This window comes from Sceloporus occidentalis, unplaced genomic scaffold (assembly GCF_023333645.1).
Source record: "Sceloporus occidentalis isolate IW3139 unplaced genomic scaffold, rSceOcc1.0.p SCAF_130, whole genome shotgun sequence".
Classification (NCBI taxonomy): Eukaryota; Metazoa; Chordata; class Lepidosauria; order Squamata; family Phrynosomatidae; genus Sceloporus; species Sceloporus occidentalis.
This window is the reverse complement of record NW_028317110.1, coordinates 2,696,841-2,716,432: the sequence shown is the minus strand read 5'-3', so window position 1 is coordinate 2,716,432 and position 19,592 is coordinate 2,696,841. Positions and strand designations below refer to the sequence as shown.

At 40.5% G+C, this 19,592-nt stretch overlaps 1 protein-coding gene and 1 pseudogene across 1 annotated transcript; both read right to left on the bottom strand.

Moving 5' to 3' along the window:
• Positions 1–517: 517 nt before the first annotated feature.
• Positions 518–13,361, bottom strand: LOC149281620 (proprotein convertase subtilisin/kexin type 4-like). The gene is made up of 4 exons (XM_089499170.1): positions 13,274–13,361; positions 8,675–8,772; positions 1,894–3,834; positions 518–577 (listed from the first exon to the last, which is right to left on the bottom strand). The coding sequence occupies exons 1-4, from the start codon at positions 13,359–13,361 to the stop codon at positions 518–520; spliced, it is 2,187 nt and encodes a 728-aa protein (XP_089355296.1).
• A 1,413-nt stretch (positions 13,362–14,774) lies between these two features.
• LOC149281619 (proprotein convertase subtilisin/kexin type 4 pseudogene) lies at positions 14,775–18,154 on the bottom strand (annotated as a pseudogene).
• Positions 18,155–19,592: the final 1,438 nt, after the last annotated feature.

The following is a 19,592-nucleotide window of genomic DNA, read 5'->3' as shown; positions in this document are numbered from 1 at the left end:
TTACAAGATTTCTCTCTTTTAATAACATCATTTTTACACCATGTTTGTTCCATCTGAAGGTTAATTGTTCAACCACAGAACAGATGGATATCAGTAACATAATCGTGACAGCATTCAATTAATCAATTAGCGAGAGTACAATCAGAATACTTTCTTCTACATCTCTCTCTTATGTCTTCTTTCGTGTGGGAGTTCTGTCCAACAGGATAGATTCCTAAGAAAATAAAAATACATTCACTGAATACATTGGATCTTTAAATTGGTACCAATTAATATTGTTACTAAGTTGCTACATTGTTTCACTTGCCTATTGAGGTTTGGACGGATGCCAAACCACATACACAGATGTCTTCTATCTTGAATCAGCCTGTCTGTCTTTCCTTCTGTTGGTCCCTTGATGCTCTGCCGATATATCCCTGTAACTAGAAAAGATAGTTAAATGAAAAACATTCTATATGTCATGTTTTTAACTGTATAAATCTATTTTACACACTTACCGATTTACGAATACTGCCGACTACGAGTCCCGTTGACAGAATGAAACAGAGGGTTCCACAACATCTGCCGTTATTTCATCCTGAGGAATTAAAAAAGAAAAGAAAAAAGAAAAAAGACTAAACGTGATGACGTCGAAATGACGCAAATAGAACAAGACGGCGAGCCGGGACCTTTAAAAGAACCGCGAAAACACAGACAGGATACAGATTGATTTCTTAAATTTTCTCCTGAGGAAGCCAGAATTGGTGAAACGCGTTGAGATATTTTGGAAAACTTTACAACTATTGAAAACCTGGACTTTACATGGACTTGATGATCATCCACTTATCTTTATAAAGGACACTGCTCTTACGCATAACCCAGTTGTTATGCCTACTTGTTTGTAAGTTTTTAATCTATATTCATTAAACAATATCTTTTTTATTGCACTATTTCGTTTCTTATCTTCTACACAGAAGCTCCTAAGACGAAAGAAAGTATGGATTTTTGACGAGCTTTCTATTTCTAATACACTTGTGAGTGCAACAAACATCTCTATTTTTATTTTTTTCGTATTAACTTATTACACTATATTTGTTTTATTTTTTCCCACATATCTATGCGCCCCGACCTTTGCCTATACATCATTTGTTATAACACTTATGAGGAGTGTTGATCTGCGGGAGCAGCAAGATTTGTAGGGTACTGTAATTTATTTCATATTCATTTTTTAAGACCTACCCACTCGTGAAGGTGTTTCTTTTCCGTTCTATATTGTGATGTAAGGATCTGGGGTATTACATAACTTTTAAGTCACTTAAATGCAAAATAAAACCAAACATGTCAGTGGTGACATTAAGTCACATAAAAATGATGTATTTCCAATCTTTAATCAATGTGCATTGCTATAGAATGCTTGATTCTTGTTTTGGAATCCACACAAGATATGAAATCTGAGATCGGTCTAAGCTTTTCCTTCAAGCATGCGAGCACGGTTTAATTGTTTTATTATTCAACATAAAATTTCCAGGTACTTAAAATCTAAATTTGTAAAATATAGCAAGGAAAAGGTATTTTTGCCAAATAGTAAAAGGAATTTTATTGGTGTAACAGTGCTATCCGCGTCAGGTTGGGTCTCTACTCTCCCTTGTTGAATTTGTCCTCATCAGTGTTCAAAAGCAAAGGAAATCTCCTCCCTGCGCAGATTCCAGATCTGATTTAGAGCACGGTGGTTGCCCATCAGACGGGACTGGGGTCTACTCGTGATCTTTTTCGTAGATACCAGTGAATGAAAACCACCAGCGGTCCCATAACCATTACAATGGCCGCACTCATTATCACTGCCACTAATGTTGTTTGAGGGATCCGGATGAATGAGGCGTTCTGTAAGTCTACACTTGGGGAGTCAGATCTTACGCATGAGTTGTCTTTTCCATTATATTCGTATAAAGGGGAACAGGAAGTGCAATTATTGGCAGACGACCCTTTACACGTAAAGCAGGATGGGTGGCAAGCGGCACAAGAACGAACAAGGTGAAAGCTGCTGGGCTCTGACACCTCCGCTCTCTGCGTAGACTTAAAGTATTTGGCAGGGCAGTAAGATAGACAGAGCTTTCCAAAGGTATAATATGGTGCCAAACATTCTATGCACGACCCATTTCTATCCCGCCTCAGACACTTTCTCATGACAGACTTCTTGATTTTCCTGGACATCATGTGTTCATCTGTCCCGTACAAAATCAACGTGACGTGATGTAGAAATCCGTGGTTGGTGTAGCTTCCTCTGTTCCTAAATTCTAAGGTCCAAAGGCCCAATGGATTTTCATCCCAAGATTGTGTGGTCATGAAGGACCAATCTCTGTACCCATCAGTGCTGGTATCATGTGGTCTCTTGCCCATCAGCACAGAACGGGTGCCCATAGGACTGGTAAGATAGATTTCCAGGTCACCTCTGCGACTGTAGCTGAGGGTCATTTGGGCTTGGACATGCTCAAGGGATGTTATGTGATTGGGGGACCCAGAACAGGCAGTGACATTGTAAGTCAAAATCAGATCTGAATGCACTCTTTTAGGGGTGCTCACAATTGTTATGAGGCACTTTCTTTGAGGCTGCGTTGTCTCCCATGTTTCGGCCAGCTCCACTACTCGTCCAGCATGCAAGAGTCCGTAGCCGAAAAAGTGGCTCACTTTTCTTCCCACTCCATTTATGACCCAATCGTCAGCCATTAGGTGGGCAGGACTGGACGCTCTTACCACGATATGTTGTATATCCCTCCATGTAAGAGCTGGGTTTGCCTCCAATGCCAAAGCAAGGATCCCGGCAGCAAGTGGAGTGGCGGCTGAAGTCCCGGTGTGTTTATCTGTACACGTGTGGCGTATATCAGTGGTGATAAAAGTCTCTTCCTCACCACCACCGCTGCTGTAAGTGCTTGTAAGTTTGCATGCACACGCCTCACTGTACCAAGGGACTGTTCCATGATTTGTGACACCCCCAACAGCAACAGTGTAGATACTGTTGGAGTAGCCGTCACTGTTGCAGTTGTCATTCCTGCCACCGTTTCCAGATGCCCAAACAAAGATAGATCCAAGGCCACGGCGGCCATTTAGTATTCCTTTGTAAAAAGCCTCAGAAGACAACACTCCTGGTCCATCCAGTATCTTTCCATCATCAGTGGGACCCCAGCTGGCGCTATAAATGTCAATATGCTGTGGGTTCAAACTCAACGACTGAGCTTCAACAAAGTCTGTGACTATCCCATCCAGCATTCGCACACCTCCTATTCTAGCGTTGTATGCTACTCCAGCGCCGCAGATATCATTATTGGCAACCGCAGCCACCTCGCCTGCACAGCGGGTCCCGTGGTTGGTCTCATTAGATGAGTTATATCGGGGCTGAGGGTCAGGATCGTCGTCATTAAAATCATAACTCGCTTCCGGATCATAGTTTAATGCGAGATCGGGGTGGTCCTTTTCAAGCCCTTCATCCAGAACGGTCACCACCACGCCTCGTCCGGTATATCCACGGTTCCAAGCAGTCTGGACGCCTAAGTCAAGATTTTTACCCAGGTACCACTGCAAGCTGAAGAGGGGGTCTGTGGGAACCATACTAGGCTGTCTTTTCTCCCTTCTCCTCAGCGTCTGCTGCTCAAACCAGCTAACCTTGGGTTCTTTTTTCAGTTGAATATTTCTACCCCAGTGAGGGCTGAAGGATTTCCTTTGAATGCCACGATGAGATAAATGGTAGAAATCACTGCCAAGCACCACCTGGCCAAGGTTGATGAAACCGAATTTCTGTGCAATACGTTCTGCCTCTACAGAGCCATCAGGTATGTGCACAGCCCAGCTATTTGTGTAAATCTCCAAAGTAAAGATCACATGGATCAGAACAGTAACAACGAAAACCAGAGCTATGCTCCTCATCTTGTACTGTCAGCTTACAAAAGCATCTGTTGGCCTAACGGCCAGTGCTTTTATAACCTACACTATGTCACAGTAGAAGGGCGTGGCACATCTGTTACATCACAATAGCAGGGCGGGGCTCGGAACTCTCAGCGACAAGCCGGCTAGACAACGCTTACAGTTATGATGTCAATATATAATTCTGAAACAGTAGTGTGTGATTATATATATATATATATATATATATATATATATATATATACACGGTATATACACACACACACATATATATATATCACACACAGACTACCATTCTAAAATGTGGGGTCACTTGGAAAATAAATGTCTAGCTGTAACAATTGCAAAAGGGGTTTTCTAATTATTGATTAGCCTTTTAAATTTAAACTTGGATTAAACACAACGTGCCGTTGGAACGCAGCTACAATCATTCAGTCATTTATAACATTAATGATGCCTGTGCTGTATTTCTGATGCATTTCATGTCATTTTAATAGACAACATTCGTTTTCTTACAAAAAGAGAGACAGATCTATGTGACCTCGTACTTTTGAATGGTAGAGTATATATATATATATAATTATAATTATATATATATATATATATATATATTGCCAAGAGAACGCCAAGTATAAACAAAACCCTTGGGGACTCTAATCAAGATAATCTAACAGAGTAATAAAGTGACATTTAAAGAAGCGACGTGATTAAGGGTTCAAAATGGTGTAAAAAAGGCACGAGAAGACAAGCAGTCGCAGGGTCGGCCCCTGTACTTACGCCACTGACCAAGATGGCTCCGGATATAAAAACATCAAATCCATGGCATGTAGCTGTATGTCCTGACTGAGTGGTGGCGGTTAACACAGTAAGGGAATATAGATATGAATGGGATCGGCATATTGTTATCCCGACTCCTGAGTGAAGATGCGAGTCTGCAGTCAAACTCTATTCCTATGTTTCTTTTTTTTTTGATTCCCATTGCTATGTTTCATGTACAAAGTGAAATATGTTTTAATGATCCCTTTTTTTCCCAGTGTGATACCCACAGTGTTAGCAAATGCATACACACGTATATAACCCTGGGGGGACCTGTGGGATCAATAAGGATGTCCTCCATGATGAGAGAGGCACAACCAGGGTTCATGGAATTTTATTAAGGAGAAAAACTACACAAAATCCTGATCCGTTTCATACATTTATTATACATCTATGCACAGACATGTAGTACATACATATATTCCATTTAATCTGTAATAATTGAAAACTGTTCAGATCTTTAGTCATAATATAAACAAAAGCCACCTAATAGCTTGATTTATACTTTCTATGCCGACTATCCGTTTTAATGGGTTAACTACTTCCATGTCTGCTTATGGTGAACATTTCGCCCTCACAAACACGGCAGCTCCTTGAGATGAGGTACAGATGGCAGACCGCGCGGAGGGCACTGGGTGTACAGAACGGCACTAGAAGCATGAAATAAATACGTTAAAAAAAAACCACTGTATTTGTTGTTCGGTTTTGTTTATAATCCAGTCCCTCGTTTGATTGCTGCTAAAACACCGACATTGTTAGTGCGGCTGGTAACAGGCGGTGACCCGCCAACACGTCCTCTTCATGCGGAAGCTTTATATATATACGAGACCAGAGTTCTCCTCATTCCACGGTAAGCTGGACACTGTCACTTTGACCGTGCTGATCGTGTTTCCGTGCTGAAAAACATCAAGAATATTATCTTTTATTTATAATATAATATATATTTAGAATATATTCCTATAGTCCATACATTCAGAGTCTGACAAAACTAGAACTGACAGATTAAAAACGATCATTTACGTTAAGTAAATAGAGACCGGTCCGTAAACTTACAGTCTAGAGGATATTTCGATTCAATGGCCACCATCCTAGATTAAAACGCAAAAATTAACACATCTACCACTTTTGCTCCGGTTACATAGTTACATAGTTACATAGGCTGAAAAAAGACATGCGTCCATCAAGTTCAGCCTTTCCTATATCTGTTAATTTGTTGCTGTTTGATCCAAAAGAAGGCAAAAAACCCTGGCTTCGCTCTTTCCAATTTTGCACTAACCAGGGAAAAAAATTCCTTCTTGACCCCAAAATGGCAGTCAGATTTCTCCTTGGATCAATAAGCTGTTTCCCCATAATTAAAGATTATATCCCTGAATATTATGTTTTTCCAGGTATCCATCCAGTTGCAGTTTAAACGTCTGTACAGACTCTGATAAAACTACCTCTGCAGGCAGAGAATTCCACATCCTTACTGCCCTTACTGTAAAAAACCCTTTCCTCTGCTTTAGTCTAAATCTCCTTTCTTCCAGTCTAAATGCATGACCACGTGTCCTATGCATAGTCCTGTTTATGAACAGATTTCCACACAATGGTTTGTATTGGCCCCAAATATATTTATATAATGCTATCATATCCCCTCTGAGGCGACGTTTTTCTAAACTAAACAGATTTAACCCCTTCGAGACAAAGGCTGATTTTACTTTTTGTACCCTTTGTGACAATGGCCTTTTTAACATTTCTGCGCTGCTTGTGTTTAGCTGTAATTTTCTTCTTTCCCGTTTACTGAACCCACACACATTAGATATTGTTTTTTTCAGGACAAGAAGGGCTTTCTTTAGATGACATTGTTTTGATTGTATCATATTATTTACTATTAAAAAAATTATAAAATATGGTGAAAAATTTAGAAAAAAATGACTGTTTCTAACTTTTAGTTGAAAAATCTTTTACTCATCTATAAAAGGTAATGAAAAAACCTGCTAAATAGATTCTACTATTTGTCCTGAGTTTAGAAATACCCAATGTTTTTATGTTTTTTTGCTTTTTTCTACCCATTATGGGGCAATAAGTACAGGTAGCGTTTTGCTATTTCAAAGCCATTTTTTCCAAATCTGGTAATTCTTCCCCCCATGTGCCGTTTCGGGTATCTTTGAACCCGGCCAATGCAATTTACCCCATCAAGTCATATATTTTTGAAAACTAGACAGCCCAGGGTATTCAAAATGCTAGTATTTTAACTCTTTCCATGCACCATATCTACCACCAGTCTTTGTCAAACTTTATGGTAGTCATTTTTTTGCATTTGTTTTGTCATACACATTTTACTTCAGGTATGAATTAAAATGTTCTAGTTTATGTCACTATCACAAAACACCCCAATATGTGTTCAGCAACATCTCCTGAGTGCAGCGATACCCCACATGAATGATTTTGCCTGGCTGTTTGGGGGCAAAAGGGCCACATTTGGGGCATGCGCATTTTTCAATGTTGAACTTTGGCATTTGGGGATCCACTGCCCATGCCCTATTTGGTACATCTTTGAGCCGGGCCATTTCAGTGTGCCCAATAAACCCATATATTTTTGAAAACTAGACACCCCAGGGTATTTCAAATGCTAGTATTTTAACTCTTTCCATGCACCATATCTACCACCAGTCTTTGTCAAACTTTGTGGTAGTCATTTTTTTGCATTTGGTTTTCCACACACATTTTAATTCAGGTATGAATTAAAATGTTCTCGTATATGTCACTATCACAAAACACCCCAATATGTGTTCAGCAACATCTCCTGAGTACAGCGATACCTCACATGAATGATTTTGCCTGGCTGTTTTGGGGCAAAAGGGCCACATTTGGGGCATGCGCTTTTTTCAATGTTGAACTTTGGCATTTGGGATCCACTGCCCATGCCCTATTTGGTACATCTTTGAGCCAGGCCATTTCAGTGTGCCCAACAAAACCATATATTTTTCAAAACTAGACACCACAGGGTATTTTAAATGCTGGTATTTTAACTCTTTGCATGCACATATTTTACCACCAGCATTTTTTCAAAGTTTGCAGTAATATTTTTGTGTGTGTATTTTTCCCACACACACCTACTTTATGTATGAATTTACAGCTCCTGGTATATGCCGCTGTCACACGACACCCCATAATGTGTTCAGCAACATCTCCTGAGTGCAGTGATACCCCACATGCATGGGTTTGTCATTTTTTGGGGGAACTAAAAGGCCACATTTGGTACGTGTGCATTTTTCTAATTGGAAATTAGATGTGTGGCCATCCTTCCCCCCGTGTTAATTGGGACGTTGTTGAACCTGGCCCATTCAATTTACCCCATCAAATCATACATTTTTTAAAAGTAGACACCCCACGGGCATTTAATATGCCAGTATTTTAACTCTTTCCATGCGAGAATTGTTTTAAGCTAATATGCTAATTTTAGGACTTGCTCACAAAAATATATTTTTTATATATATATTTTTTTTATTATTATTTTTTTAAAAAAATTTAACATTTTTTTTCAACTTGGAGGTTCCCCTGATAGTGACATCAGTGGGAAATGATTTTTACATTTTACTGTTTTTTTACTATTTTTTTCTAATTATTATTAATTTTATTTTATTTTTTAATTTATTTTTACTAATCACACTGTGATTAGAAAGCTGGGCTCCATTGACTTGCATGGTGAATGCAGTACCTGTATTCAACCTGCAAGTGGAGCCAAAGTTCTCTAGATGGTCTGGACCGTCTAGCGAACTTTTAAAATTTGTGGTTCCTGTTACAGGACGGCGGCCATCTTCCTTGATGGCGAAGATTGCCGGCAGCTGCGGCTGTGACCGCTCTCCGGAGCGGTCACAGCCCATCAAAAGGTTAGTGTTTGGTGTCGCTGGATGCCTCCTGATCGAGGCATTCCAGCGACACCATTTAAGTTTAGGAGGCGATCGTCGATCGCCTCCTAAACGCTTTTAAAACGGGCGTCCGCCGCCATACAAAGTATGGCGGATGTTGACGCCCCGTGGAGGGGCCAGAGATGGCCCCTTCGTGCCGATCGCGGTGTTGCTGAATGCCTCGAGGTCGAGGCATTCAGCAACGCTTTTTGGGTGCAGAAAGCGATAGTAGATCGCTTTCTGCACCCGTTTAAAGACGTGCCGGTCCTGGCACGTCAATTGTCGTAAAGCACATGCTTTTCCGTGTCGTGCCAGGACCGGCAATTGTCGTTAAGGGGTTAAATTAGTTAACCTTTCTTCATAACTATATTGCTCCATTCCTTTTATTAATTTTGTAGCCCGCCTCTGCACCCTTTCTAGTGCTATGATATCCTTCTTTAGAAAAGGCGCCCAAAATTGCACAGCATATTCAAGGTGCGGCCTTACCATTGATTTATACAGAGGCAAAATTATATCTTTATTCCGCGACTTGATGCCCCTTTTTATACACGACAATACCTTACTGGCCTTAGCAACCGCAGACTGACACTGCACATTGTTGCCTAGTTTGTTGTCTATAACAATTCCCAAATCCTTCTCATTTGTCATTACCCCTAATTCACTACCGTTTAGGGTGTAGGTTGCTTGTGCATTCGCTACCCCGAAGTGCATAACTTTACATTTATCTACATTGAATTTCATCTGCCATTTGAGTGCCCAGTCCCCCAGTCTATCTAGATCCCTCTGCAGCACATTAATATCCTGCTCGCCCTGTATAACTTTACCTAGTTTTGTGTCATCTGCAAACACAGAAACATGACTTTCAATGCCTCCTGCCAGGTCATTTATAAATATGTTGAATAAAATTGGTCCCAGAACAGAACCCTGAGGGACACCACTTACCACTTTTGACCAGCTTGAAAATTTACCATTTATAACAACTCTCTGTTCTCTACCTCTTAGCCGATGTTCTACCCAAGAACAAGAATTTGCATCTAGGCCAATTTCCTTCAGTTTGAATACTAACCTATTGTGTGGAACCGAGTCAAACGCCTTGGCAAAAACCAAGTAGATTCCATCCACCGCGACCCCCTGATCCACACTTCTACTACCATCTACCATCTTAGCTTCTAGAACTTCCTTGTCATTGACATGACCACCATACTACCTCTCACCCCATCACTGATACCCCCACACCACCTCTCACCCTTCCTCTGTGCCTTATGTTTGTCACCCCATTCCCTCAAGATTGTAAGCTTGCAGGGTCCTCTCCACCAAATGTATCGGTTTGTCTCGTCAGACCCCTTGAATTTATGTATTGTATTAAGCGCTGCGTAAACTGTTGGCGCTATATAAATAAAAGATAATAATAATAATAATAAGATTATTAAGGCAGAGAACCAATTAACACTTTTCTGTTATAATATAGGGGGTTTTAATTTTTTATTTTATAATGAAATTAATAAAACACATAATATTCATAATTCTACCAAACTCAAACTATCTCTGCCAGCCTCATCCAAAAAAAGCATGCTGTATTTTTTATAATACAATACAAGGCAGTTAAAGGGGGCATATTAATCACTGAATGTTTAACTAGACTTGAGTACATGGACCAAAAATGATTTGGACACAATTTCAATTTTTCCTTTCCTGCACCTTTCGGTTTGGATGAGATTCAGGGTTTTTTTTTTTTTTTTTTTTTTTTATTATTATTATTATTATTATTATTATTATTATTAGTGCTCCATTCACTATCACACTCTAAATGTCCTCATACCTTTTTCGCCAGCCAGCATAGCCGAGCAGAAATCAGGAAGAAGATGACCAAGAAAGAAGATGGGGACACGGAAGAGATTAATGGGAAAATGTGTGCTGATGACCTATAGGATATGCCACAGCGTTTCGGCAGTGAAACAACTTATTTTCTCTTATTATACCCTATAGGGATTCATCTGTCATTCTCTAGCACACAGCTATATTTTCACTTAATCTGACTCTTAGAACCTGTGACTGTACTAAGTATGTGTGTACCAAAATCTACGTTTTATTCCTATGAACACTGACCCAGTGCTGTCATTCCGTAGGGGAAAAAAAAAAAAGATATAATTTCACTTAGTTTGACTCCAGAAAAAAACACAAAACATCTTATTACATTGGACATTTAACCATTTAACATTTAATCATTCATCTGTCACTCCCTAAAACACAGCAATTGTTTAAAATGCTATAAAGGGTGATAATGGCTCACATGCAGGGTTCTCAACTACTAATGTGTTAACTGCTCCAATTTAATTGTACAGCGCATCTTAATTTCTTTCTCTGAACAGATAAAGGGTAATAATAATTCCATCTAATCTAACTACCGCATTTGCTCGATTATAAGACGACCCTGATTATAAGACGACCCCCCAAATCTGAATATTAATTTAGGAAAAAAAGAAAAAGCCTGAATATAAGACGACCCTAAAGGAAAAAAGTTTTACCAGAAAATGTTAATTCATGTAAACTATTTTTTTTATAAAGCTATGATTGAGAAAAATATTTTTTTTGTTTTTATTTCCTTGTATTTTCCAACCTGTCCCCCAGTTACGCACATCTGCCCCCAGGCTTGCCACTCCAATATGGCACTGTGGCCCATGATATGCCTTTTAACCCTCTATATGCCACTGTGCCCCATGGTATGCCTTTTGACCCCCTATGTGCCACTCTGCCTCCAGAAATGCCTTATACCCCTAAATGCCACTCTGGCATTTAGGGGGTTAAAATGCATATTATGGGGCAGAGTGGCATATAGGGAGGTATAAGGCATTCCAGGAGGCAGAGTGGAATTAAGGGAGTTAAAAGGCATTGTATAGAGCACTCTGCCTCCAGAAATGCCTTATACCCCTATATGCCACTCTGGCATTTAGGGGGTTAAAAGGCATATTATGGGGCAGAGTGGCATATAGGGAGGTGAAATGCCTTATACCTCCCTATATGCCACTCTGCCCCATAATATGCTTTTTAACCCCCTAAGTGCCAGAGTGGCATATAGGGGTATAAGGCATTCCAGAAATGCCCTATGCCCCCATTTAACACACACACACACACACACACACACACTTACTTACTTACCGGTGCTTCCAATTTCCTGCTGTTTTGCCGGGGCAGCGGGTTAACATCTCCTTCCGCTGCAGCGGGGTTTGTTGGCAGCGGGGTTTGTCTGCGTCCGTCTCATATAGCTTCCCTGGCTGTCAGAGATCAGAGTTCCCCGCACCGGTGCGAGGAACTCTGATCTCTGACAGCCGGGGAAGGTATACGCGACGGACGCAGACAACCCCCGCTGCTAGCCACACCTCCTTCCGGCTGCAGCGGACGTTGTGTACGCGGATCGCTGCCCCGGCAACACAGCAGGAAGCACCGGTAAGTGTGTGTATGGGGGGGGAGACAGGAGGATCCAGGTCCCCTGCAGCGGTGCGGGGGATCTGGATCTTAGTCTCATAATCAGACCTCTATTTGAGGTCTGATTAGAAGACGACCCCGATTAGAAGACCCAAAATGTGGGGTCACTTTCATGTATCAATTGCAAAAGGTTTTTTTAACGATTGATTAGCCTTTTAAACTTGGATTAGCAAACACAACGTGCCGTTGGAACGCAGGAAAGATGGGTGAGATAAAGAGCCTCAAGAGTTATTCCATTAAAAATCACCAAAAAAGAATACCAGCTCTTCATCTAAACCCAGAGAAAGATGGGAAAGGGCAGACCTCCTGGAAGTATAATCTGTCGGCACTAAAGAGATTACCTGCTAGCCATACTGACCACAGAACATAATAAAACAAAACAAAAGTACACTCAGCACTGGAGATACATAATAATGTCGATCCTTAAAAGAAGGAAAAAAAAACAAGCACTATAATAGAATATCTGGAACAGACACATCGCGGACCCCTTCTGGCACACTAACTGTGAATAACGGTCAGGGACCCAGAACCTCCTCTAATGATCACACAAACCGCTATCTCCAGCGGCGCACACAGGCGCGGACCCGCATACATCTCCACACGGCCGACATAACAGTAACAACACGGCAACACCGTAAACTACACGGGTGTACACAACAATCTCCTGACCATACAAAGTGCTCGTGTTACTCCGGGACACAAGAATTATAGCAAAACATTCCTATTAGAAGGAGGACATCCTAAGAGGAATGTAATAGTCTTAAAACTTTAAGATGTAGGGTTTATAAAAATTCAAAAAAAAATCACTTTTTATGCCCCTTTTATTATAGTCTACGGCCTACGGCCTTCCTTTTTATCCTCCCTGTTAGCATGTACCATGTTTCAGTTCTCTTATGACATAAATGAGCTCTAATGACGCCATATAATTACTAATTCACGCAAACACGAACATTACAAATGAGTGTGAATGTGCAGGTGAAACCTGTGACAGCCGGTAGCGCGGATGCAGAATAAAGGTATTTGGCGGTGCTACAGACTTCCAAGAGCCCCAACACCGGCCCATTTAAACATAAAGGCATGCGGTCACCTGCTCACTAAACCGGCTCTCCTTGGCATTCTGTACCGGCGGGGCGACCACGAACCCCAAACACACAGGGAGCAGGAGCGGGTTCATGTCCTGTCACTCGTACCGGAGTCCCTCACAGCATTCTGACACAACGTCGCTTCCTGCTTCCTGCTCAACTGGCGAGAAAAGAGCGCTGGGATTGGTCCACGCATTCTAGCGGCTGAATGCTCGCTCATTATTGGTCAGAACTGATGACACGTCCTCCCAATAGCAATGCGCACCCGCCATCTTTATTCCTGGCAGCGATTACGCTACTGTTCGTGATCTGTCGCTTTTTCATTTATCTGTTTTGTGTACGGAATTCGTGTGGATTCTCATAACACTGTCTATATGTTTATTATCTGAAGCAAAACGATTGTTGAATAAAATAAATATTGTTTCCAATATATAATACTTTATCAATGCTCACTCACCCTTACACATAGACATTCATGCTCAAAATATATTTTCTGTAAGATATAACAAAATATTTTTCTGTATGTGATGTAAGGATAAAAATAAAAATAGAGATGTTTGTTGCACTCACAAGTGTATTAGAAATAGAAAGCTCGTCAAAAATCCATACTTTCTTTCGTCTTAGGAGCTTCTGTGTAGAAGATAAGAAACGAAATAGTGCAATAAAAACGATATTGTTTAATGAATATAGATGTCCCAAGACACTGTATAAAATGTAATAAATTCTCGTTTTCCGATTTTAAAGTAATAGGGATAGATTTAGTATCCCCCCACTGGCGGGGAGGAGATGTAAAAGATATGCTATCAAGAAAAGAAACTGAATGGATATATAAATTTCAAACCTACAAGAAAGACGGATTGAATGTAGAATTCGATATATCCATTTTTTTGTGAATCCATTCATTTTTTGTGTATTAATTCCCTTTTCAAACAATCAAAATTTATTTTTTCTTTTTTAAATTATATTTATTTTATTAAGTTTTTATTTACAACATATTTTATCACACATACTAATTAAAATTGCATATAAGCGTTTTTATTCATATACTTTTTATATACACGATTTTATACACATGATTTTTAAACAATATTTTTACAAGATTTCTCTCTTTTAATAACATCATTTTTACACCATGTTTGTTCCATCTGAAGGTTAATTGTTCAACCACAGAACAGATGGATATCAGTAACATAATCGTGACAGCATTCAATTAATCAATTAGCGAGAGTACAATCAGAATACTTTCTTCTACATCTCTCTCTTATGTCTTCTTTCGTGTGGGAGTTCTGTCCAACAGGATAGATTCCTAAGAAAATAAAAATACATTCACTGAATACATTGGATCTTTAAATTGGTACCAATTAATATTGTTACTAAGTTGCTACATTGTTTCACTTGCCTATTGAGGTTTGGACGGATGCCAAACCACATACACAGATGTCTTCTATCTTGAATCAGCCTGTCTGTCTTTCCTTCTGTTGGTCCCTTGATGCTCTGCCGATATATCCCTGTAACTAGAAAAGATAGTTAAATGAAAAACATTCTATATGTCATGTTTTTAACTGTATAAATCTATTTTACACACTTACCGATTTACGAATACTGCCGACTACGAGTCCCGTTGACAGAATGAAACAGAGGGTTCCACAACATCTGCCGTTATTTCATCCTGAGGAATTAAAAAAGAAAAGAAAAAAGAAAAAAGACTAAACGTGATGACGTCGAAATGACGCAAATAGAACAAGACGGCGAGCCGGGACCTTTAAAAGAACCGCGAAAACACAGACAGGATACAGATTGATTTCTTAAATTTTCTCCTGAGGAAGCCAGAATTGGTGAAACGCGTTGAGATATTTTGGAAAACTTTACAACTATTGAAAACCTGGACTTTACATGGACTTGATGATCATCCACTTATCTTTATAAAGGACACTGCTCTTACGCATAACCCAGTTGTTATGCCTACTTGTTTGTAAGTTTTTAATCTATATTCATTAAACAATATCTTTTTTATTGCACTATTTCGTTTCTTATCTTCTACACAGAAGCTCCTAAGACGAAAGAAAGTATGGATTTTTGACGAGCTTTCTATTTCTAATACACTTGTGAGTGCAACAAACATCTCTATTTTTATTTTTTTCGTATTAACTTATTACACTATATTTGTTTTATTTTTTCCCACATATCTATGCGCCCCGACCTTTGCCTATACATCATTTGTTATAACACTTATGAGGAGTGTTGATCTGCGGGAGCAGCAAGATTTGTAGGGTACTGTAATTTATTTCATATTCATTTTTTAAGACCTACCCACTCGTGAAGGTGTTTCTTTTCCGTTCTATATTGTGATGTAAGGATCTGGGGTATTACATAACTTTTAAGTCACTTAAATGCAAAATAAAACCAAACATGTCAGTGGTGACATTAAGTCACATAAAAATGATGTATTTCCAATCTTTAATCAATGTGCATTGCTATAGAATGCTTGATTCTTGTTTTGGAATCCACACAAGATATGAAATCTGAGATCGGTCTAAGCTTTTCCTTCAAGCATGCGAGCACGGTTTAATTGTTTTATTATTCAACATAAAATTTCCAGGTACTTAAAATCTAAATTTGTAAAATATAGCAAGGAAAAGGTATTTTTGCCAAATAGTAAAAGGAATTTTATTGGTGTAACAGTGCTATCCGCGTCAGGTTGGGTCTCTACTCTCCCTTGTTGAATTTGTCCTCATCAGTGTTCAAAAGCAAAGGAAATCTCCTCCCTGCGCAGATTCCAGATCTGATTTAGAGCACGGTGGTTGCCCATCAGACGGGACTGGGGTCTACTCGTGATCTTTTTCGTAGATACCAGTGAATGAAAACCACCAGCGGTCCCATAACCATTACAATGGCTGCACTCATTATCACTGCCACTAATGTTGTTTGAGGGATCCGGATGAATGAGGCGTTCTGTAAGTCTACACTTGGGGAGTCAGATCTTACGCATGAGTTGTCTTTTCCATTATATTCGTATAAAGGGGAACAGGAAGTGCAATTATTGGCAGACGACCCTTTACACGTAAAGCAGGATGGGTGGCAAGCGGCACAAGAACGAACAAGGTGAAAGCTGCTGGGCTCTGACACCTCCGCTCTCTGCGTAGACTTAAAGTATTTGGCAGGGCAGTAAGATAGACAGAGCTTTCCAAAGGTATAATATGGTGCCAAACATTCTATGCACGACCCATTTCTATCCCGCCTCAGACACTTTCTCATGACAGACTTCTTGATTTTCCTGGACATCATGTGTTCATCTGTCCCGTACAAAATCAACGTGACGTGATGTAGAAATCCGTGGTTGGTGTAGCTTCCTCTGTTCCTAAATTCTAAGGTCCAAAGGCCCAATGGATTTTCATCCCAAGATTGTGTGGTCATGAAGGACCAATCTCTGTACCCATCAGTGCTGGTATCATGTGGTCTCTTGCCCATCAGCACAGAACGGGTGCCCATAGGACTGGTAAGATAGATTTCCAGGTCACCTCTGCGACTGTAGCTGAGGGTCATTTGGGCTTGGACATGCTCAAGGGATGTTATGTGATTGGGGGACCCAGAACAGGCAGTGACATTGTAAGTCAAAATCAGATCTGAATGCACTCTTTTAGGGGTGCTCACAATTGTTATGAGGCACTTTCTTTGAGGCTGCGTTGTCTCCCATGTTTCGGCCAGCTCCACTACTCGTCCAGCATGCAAGAGTCCGTAGCCGAAAAAGTGGCTCACTTTTCTTCCCACTCCATTTATGACCCAATCGTCAGCCATTAGGTGGGCAGGACTGGACGCTCTTACCACGATATGTTGTATATCCCTCCATGTAAGAGCTGGGTTTGCCTCCAATGCCAAAGCAAGGATCCCGGCAGCAAGTGGAGTGGCGGCTGAAGTCCCGGTGTGTTTATCTGTACACGTGTGGCGTATATCAGTGGTGATAAAAGTCTCTTCCTCACCACCACCGCTGCTGTAAGTGCTTGTAAGTTTGCATGCACACGCCTCACTGTACCAAGGGACTGTTCCATGATTTGTGACACCCCCAACAGCAACAGTGTAGATACTGTTGGAGTAGCCGTCACTGTTGCAGTTGTCATTCCTGCCACCGTTTCCAGATGCCCAAACAAAGATAGATCCAAGGCCACGGCGGCCATTTAGTATTCCTTTGTAAAAAGCCTCAGAAGACAACACTCCTGGTCCATCCAGTATCTTTCCATCATCAGTGGGACCCCAGCTGGCGCTATAAATGTCAATATGCTGTGGGTTCAAACTCAACGACTGAGCTTCAACAAAGTCTGTGACTATCCCATCCAGCATTCGCACACCTCCTATTCTAGCGTTGTATGCTACTCCAGCGCCGCAGATATCATTATTGGCAACCGCAGCCACCTCGCCTGCACAGCGGGTCCCGTGGTTGGTCTCATTAGATGAGTTATATCGGGGCTGAGGGTCAGGATCGTCGTCATTAAAATCATAACTCGCTTCCGGATCATAGTTTAATGCGAGATCGGGGTGGTCCTTTTCAAGCCCTTCATCCAGAACGGTCACCACCACGCCTCGTCCGGTATATCCACGGTTCCAAGCAGTCTGGACGCCTAAGTCAAGATTTTTACCCAGGTACCACTGCAAGCTGAAGAGGGGGTCTGTGGGAACCATACTAGGCTGTCTTTTCTCCCTTCTCCTCAGCGTCTGCTGCTCAAACCAGCTAACCTTGGGTTCTTTTTTCAGTTGAATATTTCTACCCCAGTGAGGGCTGAAGGATTTCCTTTGAATGCCACGATGAGATAAATGGTAGAAATCACTGCCAAGCACCACCTGGCCAAGGTTGATGAAACCGAATTTCTGTGCAATACGTTCTGCCTCTACAGAGCCATCAGGTATGTGCACAGCCCAGCTATTTGTGTAAATCTCCAAAGTAAAGATCACATGGATCAGAACAGTAACAACGAAAACCAGAGCTATGCTCCTCATCTTGTACTGTCAGCTTACAAAAGCATCTGTTGGCCTAACGGCCAGTGCTTTTATAACCTACACTATGTCACAGTAGAAGGGCGTGGCACATCTGTTACATCACAATAGCAGGGCGGGGCTCGGAACTCTCAGCGACAAGCCGGCTAGACAACGCTTACAGTTATGATGTCAATATATAATTCTGAAACAGTAGTGTGTGATTATATATATATATATATATATATATATATATATACACGGTATATACACACACACACATATATATATATCACACACAGACTACCATTCTAAAATGTGGGGTCACTTGGAAAATAAATGTCTAGCTGTAACAATTGCAAAAGGGGTTTTCTAATTATTGATTAGCCTTTTAAATTTAAACTTGGATTAAACACAACGTGCCGTTGGAACGCAGCTACAATCATTCAGTCATTTATAACATTAATGATGCCTGTGCTGTATTTCTGATGCATTTCATGTCATTTTAATAGACAACATTCGTTTTCTTACAAAAAGAGAGACAGATCTATGTGACCTCGTACTTTTGAATGGTAGAGTATATATATATATATAATTATAATTATATATATATATATATATATATATATATTGCCAAGAGAACGCCAAGTATAAACAAAACCCTTGGGGACTCTAATCAAGATAATCTAACAGAGTAATAAAGTGACATTTAAAGAAGCGACGTGATTAAGGGTTCAAAATGGTGTAAAAAAGGCACGAGAAGACAAGCAGTCGCAGGGTCGGCCCCTGTACTTACGCCACTGACCAAGATGGCTCCGGATATAAAAACATCAAATCCATGGCATGTAGCTGTATGTCCTGACTGAGTGGTGGCGGTTAACACAGTAAGGGAATATAGATATGAATGGGATCGGCATATTGTTATCCCGACTCCTGAGTGAAGATGCGAGTCTGCAGTCAAACTCTATTCCTATGTTTCTTTTTTTTTTGATTCCCATTGCTATGTTTCATGTACAAAGTGAAATATGTTTTAATGATCCCTTTTTTTCCCAGTGTGATACCCACAGTGTTAGCAAATGCATACACACGTATATAACCCTGGGGGGACCTGTGGGATCAATAAGGATGTCCTCCATGATGAGAGAGGCACAACCAGGGTTCATGGAATTTTATTAAGGAGAAAAACTACACAAAATCCTGATCCGTTTCATACATTTATTATACATCTATGCACAGACATGTAGTACATACATATATTCCATTTAATCTGTAATAATTGAAAACTGTTCAGATCTTTAGTCATAATATAAACAAAAGCCACCTAATAGCTTGATTTATACTTTCTATGCCGACTATCCGTTTTAATGGGTTAACTACTTCCATGTCTGCTTATGGTGAACATTTCGCCCTCACAAACACGGCAGCTCCTTGAGATGAGGTACAGATGGCAGACCGCGCGGAG

Coding starts and splice junctions, on each gene's coding strand:
- LOC149281620 (XM_089499170.1), bottom strand. CDS start 13,361: ATGCGTGGACCAATCCCAGCGCTCTTTTCTCGCCAGTTGAGCAGGAAG. Junction 8,773..13,273: donor GAATGCTGTGAGGGACTCCG/GTACGAGTGACA, acceptor CGAGGCATTCAG/CAACACCGCGATCGGCACGA. Junction 3,835..8,674: donor CGGACGCCCGTTTTAAAAGC/GTTTAGGAGGCG, acceptor TTTACTTTGGAG/ATTTACACAAATAGCTGGGC.